Source organism: Triturus cristatus, chromosome 9, assembly GCF_964204655.1.
Source record: "Triturus cristatus chromosome 9, aTriCri1.1, whole genome shotgun sequence".
In the NCBI taxonomy this organism is placed as follows: Eukaryota; Metazoa; Chordata; class Amphibia; order Caudata; family Salamandridae; genus Triturus; species Triturus cristatus.
In genome coordinates, this window is record NC_140592.1 from 322,098,238 (window position 1) to 322,114,972 (window position 16,735).

The following is a 16,735-nucleotide window of genomic DNA, read 5'->3' on the forward strand; positions in this document are numbered from 1 at the left end:
CAGGGGAAAAAACACGAGACTTGAGGACGGACATGCACTGACATGCCTCACTCAAGTAATTGCCACCAGAAAAAGGTTTCAATGAAAATGATCTTAACTGACATCTGTAATGGGGCAAAAAAAGAAGAACCCATCTAAAATGTCAACATAAAGTTCAAATCTTATTGCGGCATGAATTAGGGGGCAGATGAAGTTAAAGGACATGTCGATGAGGGATGGATAGACGTCACCCAAAATACTAGTTGACCTCAGCCAGGTGTAGCAATGAAGTGCAAGAGGAAGCAATTGCTCTACTCAGTGAGTCAGTTATGTCCAGTTCGCAGTGTATCGTGAACTTTGCTGCATCTCTGAGATCAGTGATAGCCTGGGTCAGGATCGCTCGGGCTTCCTCCGAGACCATGGGCAAAACTTGCACACCTGAGTCTCACACACTGTGGGTATACCAGCCCAGGGAGCAAACGGTGTACAATGACAAGAGGTCAAGGCTGAGGGAACTGAAAATCCTCTTATCAAATGTGCCAAGCATCTTGGATTTCCTTTCCAGTGTCGTGGTAGGGAATGAGCTAGGGTTAACTTTAGAATTGAGGGAGTGACAAACAGGCCGTCAAGGGTGTGGTGCTGGGTGATGAAAGCTGGAGCCCTAGCGGGGTAGTGGTAGCAGGTGATCATTCTATGCACAAAAGCACCTGTGCAGGGCACGCCCCAGGCCTCGAGGTGGAAATGAGTGAGCTTTCATTGCAGGGGAGGATAAGTTGTAATGTAAGGTGGATCTTTAGAATGCCGCTTGTCACCTATGAGGGTGTCCAAGCACGGAGTAGGTGAAAGTAGGCATGTGGTGAGGTTGAGCCTGAGTACAGGCAGTCTCCATGGCTCCCACAAAAAGACTAATTAAAAGCCAGGTCTTCAGCTTCTTACAGAATTCAAGAAGTGCTGAGGAGGTCCTGATGTATTGGGAGAGGTTGTTCCAAGATTGGTGGCTTGGTAGAAAGATCAACCTCCTGTACGGCTTGTGTGGATGCAGGGTGTGTGTGCGAGTAAGTGTGAGTGATGCTGAGCAAAGTTGTCTGGTGGGTTGATGAAAGTGAAGCCAATGATCGAAGTATACGGGTCCGTGTTGTGTAGTGACTTGAAGTTTGACCTGGCAGTGATTTTGGAAGGGGAGCCTGTGGAGCTCTCAGGGGAGTGGTGTAGTGTGGGCTTCACGCGGAAGGTCGAGTGAGTTTGGCGGCGGCATGTTGAAGTCTGTGAAGATAGGTTGAAATGCCAGAGTAGAGAATGCTGCCGTAGTCCAATCTGCTTGCGATTAGGGCCTGCGCGATTGTATGCCTAGTGTCCAGTGGGAGAAAATTGAAGATTTTACATAGCATGCGGAGGATGTGGAAGCATTGTCGGTGTTGAGCTTGAGGCAGTTGTCTTTCATCTAACACGTCAAGCAGCTCATGCATTGTTGGAAGTTTGTCTTAGTGATTTCAGCATTTTTCCAGCAATCTGGGAAGGGGTCTCTTGAGGGAGGTGTTGCTGATGAAGGTGAGTGCAGCGCTGATCATGGCTCTTCAAAGATTGTAGATATCGTGGGGGCAGAGGGTCTGTGGGCGCACCTAAGAGGACTGTCTTCATTATTGCTGCAGTGCCCTCGATGGATAGAGGGTTTCATGCTATCAGTTTGTACTGTTGGTGGATGAGATTAGCAGGCTGGGAAGGTCAATGGGGTTGCCCGGGGTTCGAAGTTGATGTAGATCTTGGTGATATTTCATGGAAGAAGTCAGAAAGGGTGTTGCAGGTTTCTGGTGTACGGGAGATGGGATTCTTTGCGGCTGCTGGGTTTGTGAATTCCTTGATGATGACGAAAATTCCTTGCAGTTGCTGGAACTAGATTTGACTCATGGTCATGGCCTTTTTCTTGGTCTCTTTCACTGATGGTTATAGTGTCTAAGTGCAGCCTTGTAGGCGTTTCTTGCAATTGTTCCTGGGAAGGTTATCAATTTCCTTCAGAGTTGTTTGAAAACTCTCTTGGACTTTCTGAGGTCAACGTTGTACCAGCTAGCTTGTTTGTTGGATCTTTTGGGTTTGGTATTTTCAGGGGCACCATGGTATTGGTGCAGGTGGTGATCTAGTGGTTTGTGTCGTTGATGAGGTCATTGGTGGGGTTTAGGTGGTGCAGTTGGAGAGCATTGAGCCATACCATTTCCGTAACTTTTTTCCACCAGCAGCTTGAAGTGTTCTAAACTCCGTAGGGGTGGTTCCATGTAGGATACTTCCGATTGAAGAACCTCTGACAAGATACTGGTCGTGATCTCCACCAAGAGCAACCTAAGGTCCAGAACCTCAGTTGACCTCCACAACACGATGGCAAAGGAAGTCTTCTTCCGTAGCCACACTAGTAGGAGAGACCAGGCCAGAGTCTGGTGAGGTATCCAGAACACTGGCATCAGTCGGAGTCGGTCCGGAGTCAGAAATGGGTCCAACAGGCCCGACTAGCTGAGGGTGTACCTACCAGCAGAAACAGTCTGAGCACTGCCCAAACCCAAGGAGCCCAAAGGTGCTTCAGAGAGGTCAGCTCGCCCAAAGATGAGGTGCATGGCCTCACAAACTTCCTAAAATAGGGTGGAGGTAGCTGCAGCTCTGGGAAATTCAGGAAGGAATGGAGCAGACCCAGGCTCAGGCTATGCAGGGGGAAGCATGGAAGGTGACCTTGACAGTAGTGCCTCGTGAAAGTATGAAGTGACACCAACTTAGCAGCCTGAATAATGTCCGGAATAGGCACTCCGCCCTCCACTGCAGTGGTAACAGAATTGGAATGAACCCGCGAAATCATCAGGGGTTAGCTTTCGGGAAAGTGTGTAGTAGGATGTGGCCTAATGGCTAGGCTGTCGACCTCGAACTGGGGAATCGGGTTCGAGTCTCTGCAGGGATGCTCAACATCCTGTGATTCTGGGCAAATCACGTAATCTCCCTGTGTCTAACAAAATGAATGAGTCCATCTGTAACGCAACTGGTGCTCATGTAAAGCGCTCAGATACCTTTGGGTCAATATCATGCTATATAAAACTCCAAAGGAAAAAAAAGATCTTAATGCAGAGTATGATCCAGCAAAAGATGGTCCTTTTCTGCAAAGCCTAGTCTTTCTCTGCTTCCATCGGGGTGCTGCAGATACCACTGCAGATCCTATAGTGTACTCCGACATCTAGACCACATCAGAAAGACCCCCTTGGTGCTGTGCTCACTTGGACTTCAGATCCCACTGCAGAGACATCACATGCCATCTGGTGTGCTTGGCCAGCAGGACATAGGAGGCTGTCAGTTCCAGCAGGCTCAATGTCATCCTCACTGAGATCCAGGACAGACGCTAAAGCATTTAGAGTGGCAGGACAGGGCAGAGTTCTTATTGGCCTTCTTGTGGTTTTTCTTGCATTTATCTGAGGATTTGGACCTCGAGGACGATTGGACGTGGGACCAGCTTCTGGAGCAGGATTGGACTTGGTTCTGCACCTTGATGTTAAAGAGTTTTGCGGTGCTTCACTAAGAACAACTTCACCTCCCGATCAAGGACGGCCTTGGGGTGCATCAAGGCGCATTCAATAACTACATGCCTTTGAGTTGTGGTCCAACTCTGGACACCACAGGAAAACCACTCGTGGGTTGGTCATAGAATTTTGTTTACAACATTCCCCATACAGTTTGAATCCTGTATATTTAAGAGGTGATATAGGGGCACATGCATCAATATAGGCTTTTGCGATTCCTTAATTGCGAGGATGTGGTGGTGGATGTGGTGGTGGTGGCGGACGTGGTGGTGGGTGGACGTGGTGGTGGTGGGTGGACGTGGTGGTGGTGATGGACGTGGTGGTGGTGGTGGATGTGGTGGTGGTGATGGACGTGGTGGTGGTGGTGGTGGACGTGGTGGTGGTGGTGGACGTGGTGGTGGTGGACGTGGTGGTGGTGGACGTGGTGGTGGTGGACGTGGTGGTGGTAGACGTGGTGGTGGTGGACGTGGTGGTGGTGGACGTGGTGGTGAACATGGTGGTGGTAGTTGTGGATATGGTGGTGGTGGTGGTGGACGTGGTGGTGGTGGACGTGGTGGTAGTGGACGTGGTGGCGGTGGACGTGGTGATGAACGTGGTGGTGGTGATGAAAGTGGTGGTGGTGATGAACGTGGTGGTGGACGTGGTGGTGGACGTGGTGGTGGTGGAGGACGTGGTGGTGGAGGACGTGGTGGTGGTGGACGTGGTGGTGGTGGACGTGGTGGTGGTGGACGTGGTGGTGGTGGTGGACGTGGTGGTGGTGGTGGTGGACGTGGTGGTGGTGGTGGACGTGGTGGTCAAATAGCTGGCACATTTGCCGTTAGGATCCATACAGCATGGTGATACAGGACATTTGCTTCAACAAAACTTCCACCGTATGAGTGAAATATTGGATGCTATTTAAAAAGACACATACAAACGAAACGCAATTGATATATTTTGACTGTTTGAAAAATTAAGGGCTTTCACTTTTAATTTCCCCACAGAGAATTGACTAAAAAGTGCTGTCAGTAATAAAGTTAAATTGGGAAATTGGGGAGATGAGTCATCCGCAAGATGACAAAACAAGGAATGCGCGTGAGAGAGAGGGGGAGCAGGAGGTGAGCCTGGGAGTGGTGTGTGCGCGCACAGTCTGCTCATTTTCAAGCTCTGCACTCGTGCTTGTGGCACGCCCCTGCTCGCTCCCGCAAGGTGGATGCAGCCACAAGCACGAGTGTATGCTGGAAAATGAGCAGAGCGACGGCTAAAGGCCCTCCTAAGCAGCGCGTGGTGGTGATGGACGTGGTGGTGATGGACGTGGTGGTGGACGTGGTGGTGGTGGGGTGGAGGTGATGGACATGGTGGTGGTAGATGTGGTGGTGGACGTGGTGGTGGACGTGGTGGTGGTGGTGGACGTGGTGGTGGTAGTTGTGGACGTGGTGGTGCATGTGGTAGAGGTGGTGGTGGACGTGATTAACGTGGTGGTGGTGATGGACGTGGTGGTGGACATGGTGGTGGATGTGGTGGACATGGTGGTGCATGTGGTGGTGGTGGTGGTGATGGATGTGGACGTGGTGATGGATGTGGACGTGGTGATGGATGTGGACGTGGTGATGGATGTGGACGTGGTGGTGGTTTTGGACGTGGTGGTGGTTGTGGACGTGGTGGTGGACGTGGTGGTGGTGGACGACGTGGTGGTGGTGGACGACGTGGTGGTGGTGGATGACGTGGTGGACGACGTGGTGGACGGCGTGGTGGTGGTGGACGACGTGGTGGTGGTGGACGACGTGGTGGTGGTGGACGACGTGGTGGTGGTGGACGACGTGGTGGTGGTGGACGACGTGGTGGTGGTGGACGACGTGGTGGTGGACGACGTGGTGGACGTGTTGGTGGTGGTGGTGGTGGTGGTGGTGGTGGACGTGGTGGTGGACGTGTTGGTGGACGTGTTGGTGGACTTGTTGGTGGTGGTGGACGTGTTGGTGGTGGTGGACATGTTGGTGGTGGTGGACGTGTTGGTGGTGGTGGACGTGTTGGTGGTGGTGGACGTGGTGGTGGACGTGTTGGTGGTGGTGGACGTGGTGGTGGTGGTGGACGTGGTGGACGTGGTGGTGGTGGACGTGGTGGTGGTGGTGAACATGGTGGTGGTGGTGGTGAACATGGTGGTGGTGGTGGTGAACATGGTGGTGGTGGTGGACGTGGTGGTGGTGGACATGGTGGTGGTGGACGTGGTGGTGGACATGGTGGTGGACATGGTGGTGGTGGTGGTGGACATGGTGGTGGTGGACGTGGTGGTGGACGTGGTGGTGGTGGACGTGGTGGTGATGGTGGTGGTGGACATGGTTGATGTGGTGGATGTGGTGCTGGTAGTGGTGGATGTGGTGCTGGTGGACGTGGAGGGCATGGTGGTGGAGGATGTGGTTGACATGGTGGTGGACGTGGTGGTGGACGTGGTGGTGGACGTGGTGGTGGTGGATGTGGTGGTGGTGCACGTGGTGGTGCATGTGGTGGTGGAGGATGTGGTGGTGGTGGAGGGCGTGGTGGTGGACGTGGTGGTGGACGTGGTGGTGGACGTGGTGGTGGACGTGGTGGTGGACGTGGTGGTGGACGTGGTGGTGGACGACGTGGTGGTGGTGGACGACGTGGTGGACGTGTTGGTGGTGGTGGTGGACGTGGTGGTGGACGTGTTGGTGGACTTGGTGGTGGTGGACGTGTTGGTGGTGGTGGACGTGTTGGTGGTGGTGGACGTGTTGGTGGTGGTGGACGTGTTGGTGGTGGTGGTGGACGTGTTGGTGGTGGTGGACGTGGTGGTGGACGTGGTGGTGGACGTGGTGGTGGTGGTGGACGTGGTGGACGTGGTGGTGGTGGTGGACGTGGTGGTGAACATGGTGGTGGTGAACATGGTGGTGGTGGTGGACGTGGTGGTGGTGGACATGGTGGTGGTGGACGTGGTGGTGGACATGGTGGTGGACATGGTGGTGGTGGTGGTGGACATGGTGGTGGTGGACATGGTGGTGGTGGACGTGGTGGTGGACGTGGTGGTGATGGTGGTGGTGGACATGGTTGATGTGGTGGATGTGGTGCTGGTAGTGGTGGATGTGGTGCTGGTGGACGTGGAGGGCATGGTGGTGGAGGATGTGGTTGACATGGTGGTGGACGTGGTGGTGGACGTGGTGGTGGACGTGGTGGTGGACGTGGTGGTGGTGGATGTGGTGGTGGTGCACGTGGTGGTGCATGTGGTGGTGGAGGATGTGGTGGTGGTGGAGGGCGTGGTGGTGGACGACGTGGTGGTGGACGTGGTGGTGGACAGGGTGGTGGTGGTGGACGTGGTGTTCAAATAGCTGGCACATTTGCCGTTAGGATCCATACAGCATGGTGATACAGGACATTTGCTTCAACAAAACTTCCACCGTATGAGTGAAATATCGGATGCTATTTAAAAAGACACATACAAATGAAACGCATTTCAAATATTTTGACTGTTTGAAAAATTAAGGGCTTTCACTTTTAATTTCCCCAAAGGGAATTGACTAAAAAGTTATGTTATGTTATGTTATCTCAACTTCTATAGCGCACAGCTGCCCCAGCAAAGGGGCGTCCCGGCGCTTTGACTGGCAGAAGGAAAAAACATACAGAACAGAGAAAAAACCAGAAAAAAGTAGCAACAGGGCAGTGTATTAAGGTACATGCAGTATATTAAGGTCCAGGGGGGAAAAGATAGGTTTTAATAGCCCTCCTGAACGTAAGCAAATCATCTAGGGCGCGAATGTGAGCTGGTAATGAGTTCCAAAGCCTAGCCGCTAGATAGCGGAAGGAACGCCCTCCCGCTCTGCAGCGTTTGAACCGTGGAACTGTAGCCAGATTTTGACCCAATGACCTCAAAGAACGAGAGGGGACATAGGGGGTGAGAAGATGCTCTAGGATCAGGGGAGAGGACAGTTTAAGAATCTTGTAGGAAAGACAGAGTCTTAAACTCAATCCTTTGAGCCATGGGCAGCCAATGGAGTTTCCGGATGATTTCCTTCGCAGAGCAGAACCTAGGTAGGCCCACCAGGGCTCTGGCCGCCGCATTCTGTACGCGCTGCATCCGGATAACTTCGGCCTGATTGGCCCCCAACAGGAGCGAGCTTGCATAATCAAGCCGTGAGAGTATGGTGGCCTGAATTATCAACTGTCTAGTGGGGGCATCAAAAAATTTCAGGGTTGGCCTGAGCCCACGCAAAATTCCAAAACAAGTAGCAGCCACTTTTTTAGTGTGTCCGCAGAAACTGAGGGCGGGGTCTAACCAGACACCCAAGTTTTTAACCTCGGGTACTGGGATGGGAGCTGAACCCAGCTCTGGAGGTCACCACTGAGCACCCCAGAGGTTGCTATGCTTACCAACAATAAGAACCTCCGTTTTTGTGGCATTAAGCTGTAAGCAGTTAGCAGTCATCCAGCCAGCCACTGCTGTCAAACCCTCCCTGAACCTAGGGGCCTCAAAATCGGAGTCCCCACTGAGTGCAACCGCCAGCTGCGTATCGTCAGCATAAGAGACCATAGTTAGGCCCCACTGCTTGGCGAACGCAGCCAGCGGCTGCACATACAGATTGAACAACGTGGGGCTAAGTGCCGACCCCTGAGGCACTCCCTGCTCGATGGAATAGGGTTTAGACTCAAATGGAGGTGTAGCGACCCGAAATGAGCGGCCTGCTAGAAATGACAGGAACCATTCAAGTGCTAAATCAGAGACACCTGCTTCTCCCAGACGCTGCAGCAGTATCGCGTGAGAGACCGTGTCAAACGCGGCACTGAGGTCGAGTAACACCAGCGCTGCAGTTTGACCGGAGTCGAGCACGGAGCGTAGATTTTCCGTCATAGCAAGGAGAGCAGTCTCTGTGCTATGACCTGCCCGAAATCCATTCTGGGAGGAATCCAGGATATTGGCAGTCTGAAGGTGTTTAGTCAGGATTCCATTGGCATGAGCCTCCGCAACCTTCGTGGCCCATGGGAGAAGAGAAATCGGATGATAATTCTCCAATTTGAGAGGGTCCAAGGCAGGTTTCTTCAAGATAGGAGTGACATAGGCTTGTTTCCACTTAGTTGGTACTGTCCCTAAAGAGAACGAAAGATTGATGAGTTGGCGCACGGGGGGAAGACATAGAGCAGCCGACTCTCTAAGCTGCGCGGGTCTGAGCGGGTCAGCAGGAGACCCGGATTTTACTGTGGCCGCCAGCCTATCGAACTCTACCTCTGAAATTACAGGAAATGTGGATAGAACCACATTAGTAGTAGAATTAGGCCTCTGGTCCTCACTCTGAGGGATAATACTGGGAAAGGAGCGATAGATAGTATGCACCTTTTCCAGAAAAAAGGTAGCAAGCTCTTCACAGTGGGACACTGAGCATATCTCAGCTGCAGGGGCTCTATTAGCAGTCAGGTCTTTGAGAACTTTAAAGATCAGCTTCGTAGGATTAGGACTGCGTTTGAACTCCTGGGAATAGTAGGCCGCACCAGCCCTACATATGGCTCTATGGTAAATTTTGGTTTTAGCCAGGTACTGCGTTTTTTTCTCGGCATCATAAGTTTTACGCCAGTCTCTTTCCGCTTGTTTGCATGATTTTTTCAGGAGCAGTAAGGCGCTATCATACCATGGACTGGGTTCTAAAGAACGACATTTACTCCACGTAGCAGGGATCAGAGAGTCAAGTGCCCGGGAGACCCATTCACAAAAGAGATCATAGCCAGACTCAACATTGTTAAAAGGGCCAGGCGGGTGTTCGCTAAGCACCCGATGAAAATCCTCAAGCTTTAATTTCTTCCATGCGCGTTTAACAACGAATCGGTCTATGTTTTTAAAAGGAGGGTTTCTGATCGCGAGGTGCAATTCCACTAAAAAATGGTCTGACCAAGCTACCGGAGTCGGTGGCAAGGCATTTGCCACTGTCAAGTTAGTAAAAATGGGGTCCAGGATGTGTCCACCCACATGCGTGGGGTGGGTAACCACCTGACTTAACTGCAGCGCCTCTAAATCTACAAGTGTACTACTAATAGCTGGGGTGTGACAAAGGTCAAAATGGAGGTTGAGATCACCAAGGACACTAAAGTTAGCCGATCCTATCGCAAGAGAGCTCACTGTTTTCACTGTTTCTGGAAGAGCCTTTCTAAAAGCGGTGTCGTTACCAGGGGGTCTATAAATCAGAAGCCCAGAAAAGGTAAAGTGATGATTAACCGTAATACAGAAATGCGCACTCTCGCATCCATCCATAGCAAGTTTCTTCCAGATACAAGGGTAGCATGATTTAACTACCACTACAATAGCCCCACCCCTAGAGTTACGATTATGAGTGTAAATGGAGTATTCTGGAGGGAGTGCTAAATTCAGTTCAGCCACGGCCTCATCATTAAGCCAAGTTTCGGTCATGAAGAAAATACCAAGATAAGGTTGTGGATTACGGAATGGTGTTTAACCAGCGACCTAACATTGAGATTCCAGATTTTAAGATCCCGGGGGAGCCGAAGGCTCGGTGGGCGGGGATACCGTGGGAGAGGGCACACAAAAAGCTCTAATAGGGGTTGGGGGATTAAGTAAAAAATTACCACATGGACACCGAAAAGGGCCACACAACGGATCAAGAGAGGAGTGCTCACAGAGTAGGGACAACTGCCGGATCATGAGTAGCTCCTCCCTCATGTACACACCTCCAGCGGGTTTGTAAGGCACAATATCCCTGGCGCATGGCGCCTCCTTAGCGCAGACGGGCAGGACTCTGGCACGACTCGGGCACAGATCCAGCGCGGCCGCTGCGCGGAGACATGACCGTCCCCTTTTATGCGCAGCTAGAGCGCGTCCCTGCAATAGCCCACACCCAATATGGCCGCCGTCTATCACTCGCCTACCCGGAACTGGACTCTCAGCGACGGTACTCGACTGAGAGTGGCCGGGCAGCGAGGGGGGGGGAAAGGTCTCTACGAAGTCTCAGCAGAAGTCACCAGTTAAAAAGCTTATTAAATCACGCTATAGTCAGAATAACACGAACATTTCTAAAATACAAGAAAAAGTGAAAGAGAGACCTCCCGGCATCCGCCTCAGGAGGGTGAGAAAAACGTACTGCCTAGTCAAGCGCAGGGCTTCCAAATGCCCCTTTTATGCGCAGCTAGAGCGCGTCCCAGCAATAGTCCACACCCAATAAGGCCGCCGTCTATCACTCACCTACCCAGGACCGGACTCTCAGCGACGGTACTCGACTCAGAGTGGCCGGGCAGCGAGGGGGGGGGGGGGGGGGACAAGGTCTCTACGAAGTCTCAGCAGAAGTCACCAGTTAAAAAGCGTATTAAATCACGCTATAGTCAGAATAACACGAACATTTCTAAAATACAAGAAAAAGTGAAAGAGAGACCTCCCGGCATCCGCCTCAGGAGGGCGAGAAGAACACACTGCCTAGTCAGTGCTGTCAGTAATAAAGTTAAATTGGGAAATCGGGGAGATGAGTCATCCGCAAGATGACAAAACAAGGAATACGCGTGAGAGAGAGGGGGAGCAGACGGCGGTGGTGCGTGCGCGTGCAATCTGCTCATTTATAAGCTATGCACTCGTGCTTGTGGCGTACCCCTGCTCGCTCCCGCAAGGTGGATGCCGCCACAAGCACGAGTGTGTGCTGGAAAATGAGCAGAGTGACGGCTAAAGGCCCTCCTATGCAGCGCATGCGCGCTGCGTAGGCGAGACCTAAAAATGGAAGTCAGGGAGATTATTACACCAGAATGAAATGATATACATTGAATCTTAGAATAAAAACAATGCAGACTAAGCCCTTAAAAGTGACGGTTGCTATGCCCAACACTCCGGTTTAGCTTGAAATGGGAAATAAGGTCAACAGACCTACTATTAAGACAAGGAATAAACATATATGCAAAGTTATACAATACAAGAAGTGCAATATGACACAAAGAAACACGCTTCCGTACAGGAAAACATTTTACATCTGCTGACAATTTTCTACACTAAAGCTATTCATGATTGAATTGTTTTGCAGCCTGGTAGATAGAAGAGAATCTCAAACGCTAGTGAGAGATTAACAGCTCACTGATAACACTGATGAAGGAAGCCTATAACAGCATGATGGTGGGGAGGACATGCATAAGAAGAATTTTCAGGATAAATAGACAATGGTTCACATCCTTCCTCAGAGTTTACATCTTTTAAAGGTTTCTCAACATTTTAGTATAGTGGACATGAGCACATCAATAGTTATATCACACTAAAGATGAATCGGAACAAAGTTATTGACTTTAAACCAGCTCAAACAGTCTGTGAAGCATTTCTTTACAAATGCATATCTAGATAAGACGAGGAAGCAACATAGCCTGTATTAACATCTTGTAAGTATTTAAAAGTGAAAATATTGACGGATGCTGGCTTTAATATTCATGGATAAAGCATTATGAGAGTGTCAAACATGAATTGTAAAATGCAAATGTTTCCTTACCTCGCCTTTATCTTTATTGTTGAGCAGCAATCTCAGTATTTGAACTTGGAGCTCTTCCACCACTGTTGGTTAAATAAAGGAATAATTCATAAACATTGCATTTAGAAAATTTACGATTTGTTCAACAATTTCTCCATGTATTATATACTTTTGCGGTTTGTGGGCTGTTGTAAGACTATTACTTGCTTTTCATAGAATGTTGATTTCATTAGTTCCATGTTCCACTTGTATTGTATTTGGGCGTTTAGGTTCCATTCGCCGACAGTTGCCTGCTGACTGGCGAAGGGGGCATCAAGTTTACGAGTCCTTGCTTTGAGAATAAAGGCCTATATTAAAGACGCTGGCATATGACCTCATCACTTCATGGGACTTGCCCAAAAAAACATGAACAAGCTGTGAAAGCCTTACCTGAAGCTTTATATCAATATGCCTGCAAATGTTTTATGAGATTATTCTACTGGGTTATAAGAGTACATCAAAAGTCATACACAGTTAATTGATCAAGCGCGTGCTGCATCGCATTTTGCGATGCAGCGCGCGCAAAGGAATTCGTTTTATTTATTTAAATGTGTACTTATCTCCGTTCATCCATATTCCGGTGTTTACATTTCCCCACCCTGCCCCTCCCCCGCCCCGCCTCACTGCCCCTCCGAACTCCCTCCACGGACAGCTACTGTGCTTGATTGAAGTAGATGTAAAAAGAGTCAAATAAACTTGACCATCTAACGAAATGCAAACTTCAGCAACAGAAAATCATACGCCTTAGCCCTGCAAGTATGCATGCACAAATGCAGTCAGAATGGCTAATGTCAAAAGGACAATGACTTTCAGAAAAAAAAATGCTGATCCCGTAACTTTGCAATTTATTTAAAAAACAAAGATGTAAAGAACAGACAATATCTTTGAGGTTTCAGTCTCAATTCAAACACAGTACCTGCCACAGTTGTCTGACCACTCAGACAATCCGTTCCCTTTTGAACAGAAGTACCAGGTGCTCTGAGCGGGGAGAAGATGGCCACAGACAGTCAAGCAGTCTAAGCATTCACCCACTGAACGATACTGCTCCCTACACCGGCAGTCTGCAAAATGTGTCTAATCCACAGTAGCTTATTTTGATGGGTAACACACAGAATTCTAATCATCTCTATAGTGCAATGGGTGAGAAACCTGTGCACTTGGAGTGGCCGGCTATGTTGATACATGGACTCTGCTTTTCATATCCTGGTACTTGCAGCATTCAGCAACACAGGATTTTCTAGGCAGGGTCGAAGTACTTTTGAGGGCACTGTGTGTGAGAAGTTGGCCTGATATATGATGTCACTAGTTCTAGTGTACACCTAGTATCAGTCCAAACAACCCACATTGGTGGCAGCGGTGGGATGAATGAAACGAGACACTGCCTGGGGCACACAAGGTGTCCCATGCATAGTCCAGTTCAAACTGGTGCTGGGGCACTCCAGCCCCAGACCTGGCGCGAAACTGGACAAAGGGAAGGGGGTGTAACCACCCCCCTCCCTGGTCCCACCCATAGGAGGTACCTAGCAGGTAACCCAGACCCCCAGATTAGTATAAGAGTGGGAGCTGAGTGCCTAGGACTTTGGATTATCCTGATAACTGGAACTTGAACAGAAACTCTGGACCTTCGACATTCGACTACGGAAGAAGACTGAAGAATCTCCCTTGTGGCCACCCTGTGCAAACAGGCACCATCAAGCGACCTGCTGTTTGCTTTGCCCGAAGTTTTACGAGGAACCGACTGCAGAGCCCGACAAGCGCCTTGACTTCCAGACTTCTCTGACCCTGATCCACATCAAAGCTGAGATCCGTGGAGGCGACGAGAGACGTGGGACCGGCTACCTGGGAAAATTGGCTACTTGCTTCCAGCGCAGCTTCTGAGGCATCCTCGAAGTTGTGCTCTGGGGATTGAGAAGCCCCAACCCCGAGCACCATCTGCACTGAAGATCAGCCCTCCACACTCCACGAGTTCTGCGTGGGGCCCTTCTGCATTTTTCTGCTCGACGCGTCTGTCCGGTTGTTTGCCGGTTGGCTAGTGACCTCTGCGACGACGAACCTTTGACTTTCCACCGCTGGTTTGGCTCCTCCAGACTTGCCCTTGCTTCCCTGTGAAAGAGAAGCATCTCAGGCCTTCCTGGTCTGCAACAGAAGCGAATCCTTCATTCTGCGTGGGTTGCGCTTGCCAAGGCTTGTTGTGTCCCAACTCGACATCGACGCCGCCGACAGCAAGAGCCCTCGTAGGACAGCTCGCCTCCTGGTTCTGGTCGTCCTCGACGTCTCCTGCTACCCGTGGCTGCTGCGACAAGCTTCACCTCTTCACCTGCATCTTCACGACATCGCCTGGTTCCTTCCTGGTTCCTTCCCGGCTCCTGGCTGGTGACCTAGACTCTGTCCCCCCTGCTTGCAGGTATCTTCCTTCCTGATTCCATCCTTGAAATCCACCGGACACTTCACTGACTGCCTGTCAGCATCTTTTCTTCAGGCATCCATAGGAGTCGACGACGAAACCCGACGCAAGTTCACACCTATGCACCCGCAGCCCGTGGGCTAGGTAACTTGAGTAATCCGGTGCTAACAAAGGTATTGACTATCCTAGGGTCTAGTTTCCAAGGCTCTAACTCCTAGTTCCTTCCGAAGTGTCCTAAAACTCTTAATTTCTAAATACTACTATTTCTATCAACTTTAACGCATTACGCGTGAGTGTCCACTCTGCACCTGAATCCCGTGGGCCTCCCACTGCCTAACAACTGATAGGATAGTGTAGCCCCAGCGATTCCCTAGGCCTAACCTGTGTTCGTGACAGTGGTTCTTATACCACTTACTTAGTATATGGTTTGCGTGGCCCCTAGGGCCTAACTGTATTACTTACCTGTGTGACTTATGTATGCTTAAATAAGACTGTGTTGTACTTACCTCGAATCTCATAAAGAGTGCGGAGGATATTTTGACTAGAATAAATACATTCTATTTTTATAATATATCTGTTGTGGTGTCCTTTCATTTGGTATTTAAGGGATTGCAAATGGTATATCAGCTGGCTTCACATGCCATACAGAGTTTAGCCTAAGACTGCTCTTGTCCATGCAACCCCTAGGATAGCTGGTCTATAAGGTTGACTTTACAACCAATCACCATAAGGGTTGTTTGGACTGATACAAGGTGTACACTAGAACTAGTGACATCATATATCAGGCCAACTTCTCACACTGTGTACGAAGGAGAAAGGACAATATACAGCAAAATAACTGGAAGAGGTGCACAGAGGCAGGTAAGTCTTGGAAACGAAAAACAGGGAACACAGTAGAGACTTATTGCCCTCCTGTCTTATGCCCAAGAAGAGACAGGAAGGCTCTTGGCTCCAAAAGCTCAGTGAAATTAGCCTGTTTTATTGTGGTAAACGTAGAACACAGCAGCATGTCATTATCACATTTGGGCTCCTAGACAGCAAATAATGAAAGGCTAGAAAAGTCTGATAGCAGCTGGGATCCAACAACCTCACTTAGGAAATGGACATGTGTGGCTCGTCTCTCTCTTCTGACTTACTCCAGCCATTAGCGCAATCAATTGAGAAAAACACCCAGTACCTAGAGAGCAACATGCACAACACTAATGGAAGTCATTGCAGGTCTTTCATACACTTGTTTCAAGTATAATCTTGAAAAAGCACAATAAAAAAGTAGTCTGTTTTAGTGACAGTCTCTTTTTCTGTCTGGAAATTGTTTTCTTACTGTTCTACTCGCTTTCAATCCTGCAAAACCAACAAGCAAAATATTACCTTCCTGAAATTCCTCTGGTATTTCTATATTAAATCCAAGAACACTTCTGGGGTCAACTTTCAATAACATTCCTCCATCTTAGATACATGTACAGGTGTTTAGATGGCATTTAGCGAGATGTGCTATGGATTCACAAATTTCAAGACCATTTTAGCAAGGAATTTATTTTCACCCAAATAGTACTCAGTTAAAACTAATCAAGGACTAGGATGGAGATGCTAACAGTGTTTTCAATTTTCCAGTCCTCCTGGCTAAATTAATTTCCACCAAAAAGGCATTCTTTAAGCTAGATGATTCATATATGAAAAATGCATCTAGCTAAAAAAGGTTGTCCCATCAGAAATGTCAGGAATATACTTGGGACCGACAGTGAGTCTATAAACGGGTGTGGACAAATGTTCTTGACCCATTTCATAAACTTCATCATAATTGACAGCTGAATAAAGAAAACTTGCCGAAGCAGAGGCAGTTTCTAGTTAACCCTTCTCAGTCCCAATGTTGAAGTTATTGAAGGCCAAAGAAAGACCAATTGAAAATGATGAATGCTTCCTTAGATCATTTATTTAGATATCCAACACACAACTTCGAGGAGAGAAAAGTCATCATTTGTTGAATGAGCCGAATTTTCACTATGGGTAAATCCTTTTACAGTGTCCAATAAGGCACTTATAACTGCATCCCCCTTTTGGGAAATATCAGATCTGAAAAGCACAAATAGGAGAATCGCCAACTAGCTGTGTGTCTCCGATTTTGATCACAGGTAATTCAAGTGGCATGCTTAGATGGAAATGAGAAAGTAAATTTTTACAGGTAACCCAACCAGCCATGCTCAATTTTGCCTGATGAAGTGTTATCAGTTTGAATTTTGTGTCTGCAGAAATGGACTAGAAAACACAGAAGTAAAAAGAATATAAAGAACCTGTGATATTTAAGCAATCAGGAATAGCACAATTTTTCTCCAAGAGGGCAATATGTTTATTCA

At 49.2% G+C, this 16,735-nt stretch overlaps 1 protein-coding gene across 2 annotated transcripts in view; it reads right to left on the reverse strand.

Moving 5' to 3' along the window:
• RNF123 (ring finger protein 123) overlaps positions 1-16,735 on the reverse strand; it is a 1,761,234-nt gene that overhangs the window by 1,235,043 nt on the left and 509,456 nt on the right. For both annotated transcript variants that reach the window (XM_085625036.1, XM_085625035.1), the window contains exon 18: positions 11,963-12,024. In XM_085625036.1, the coding sequence (XP_085481162.1) occupies positions 11,963-12,024 (62 nt within the window). The remainder of the gene's footprint in view (positions 1-11,962; positions 12,025-16,735) is intronic.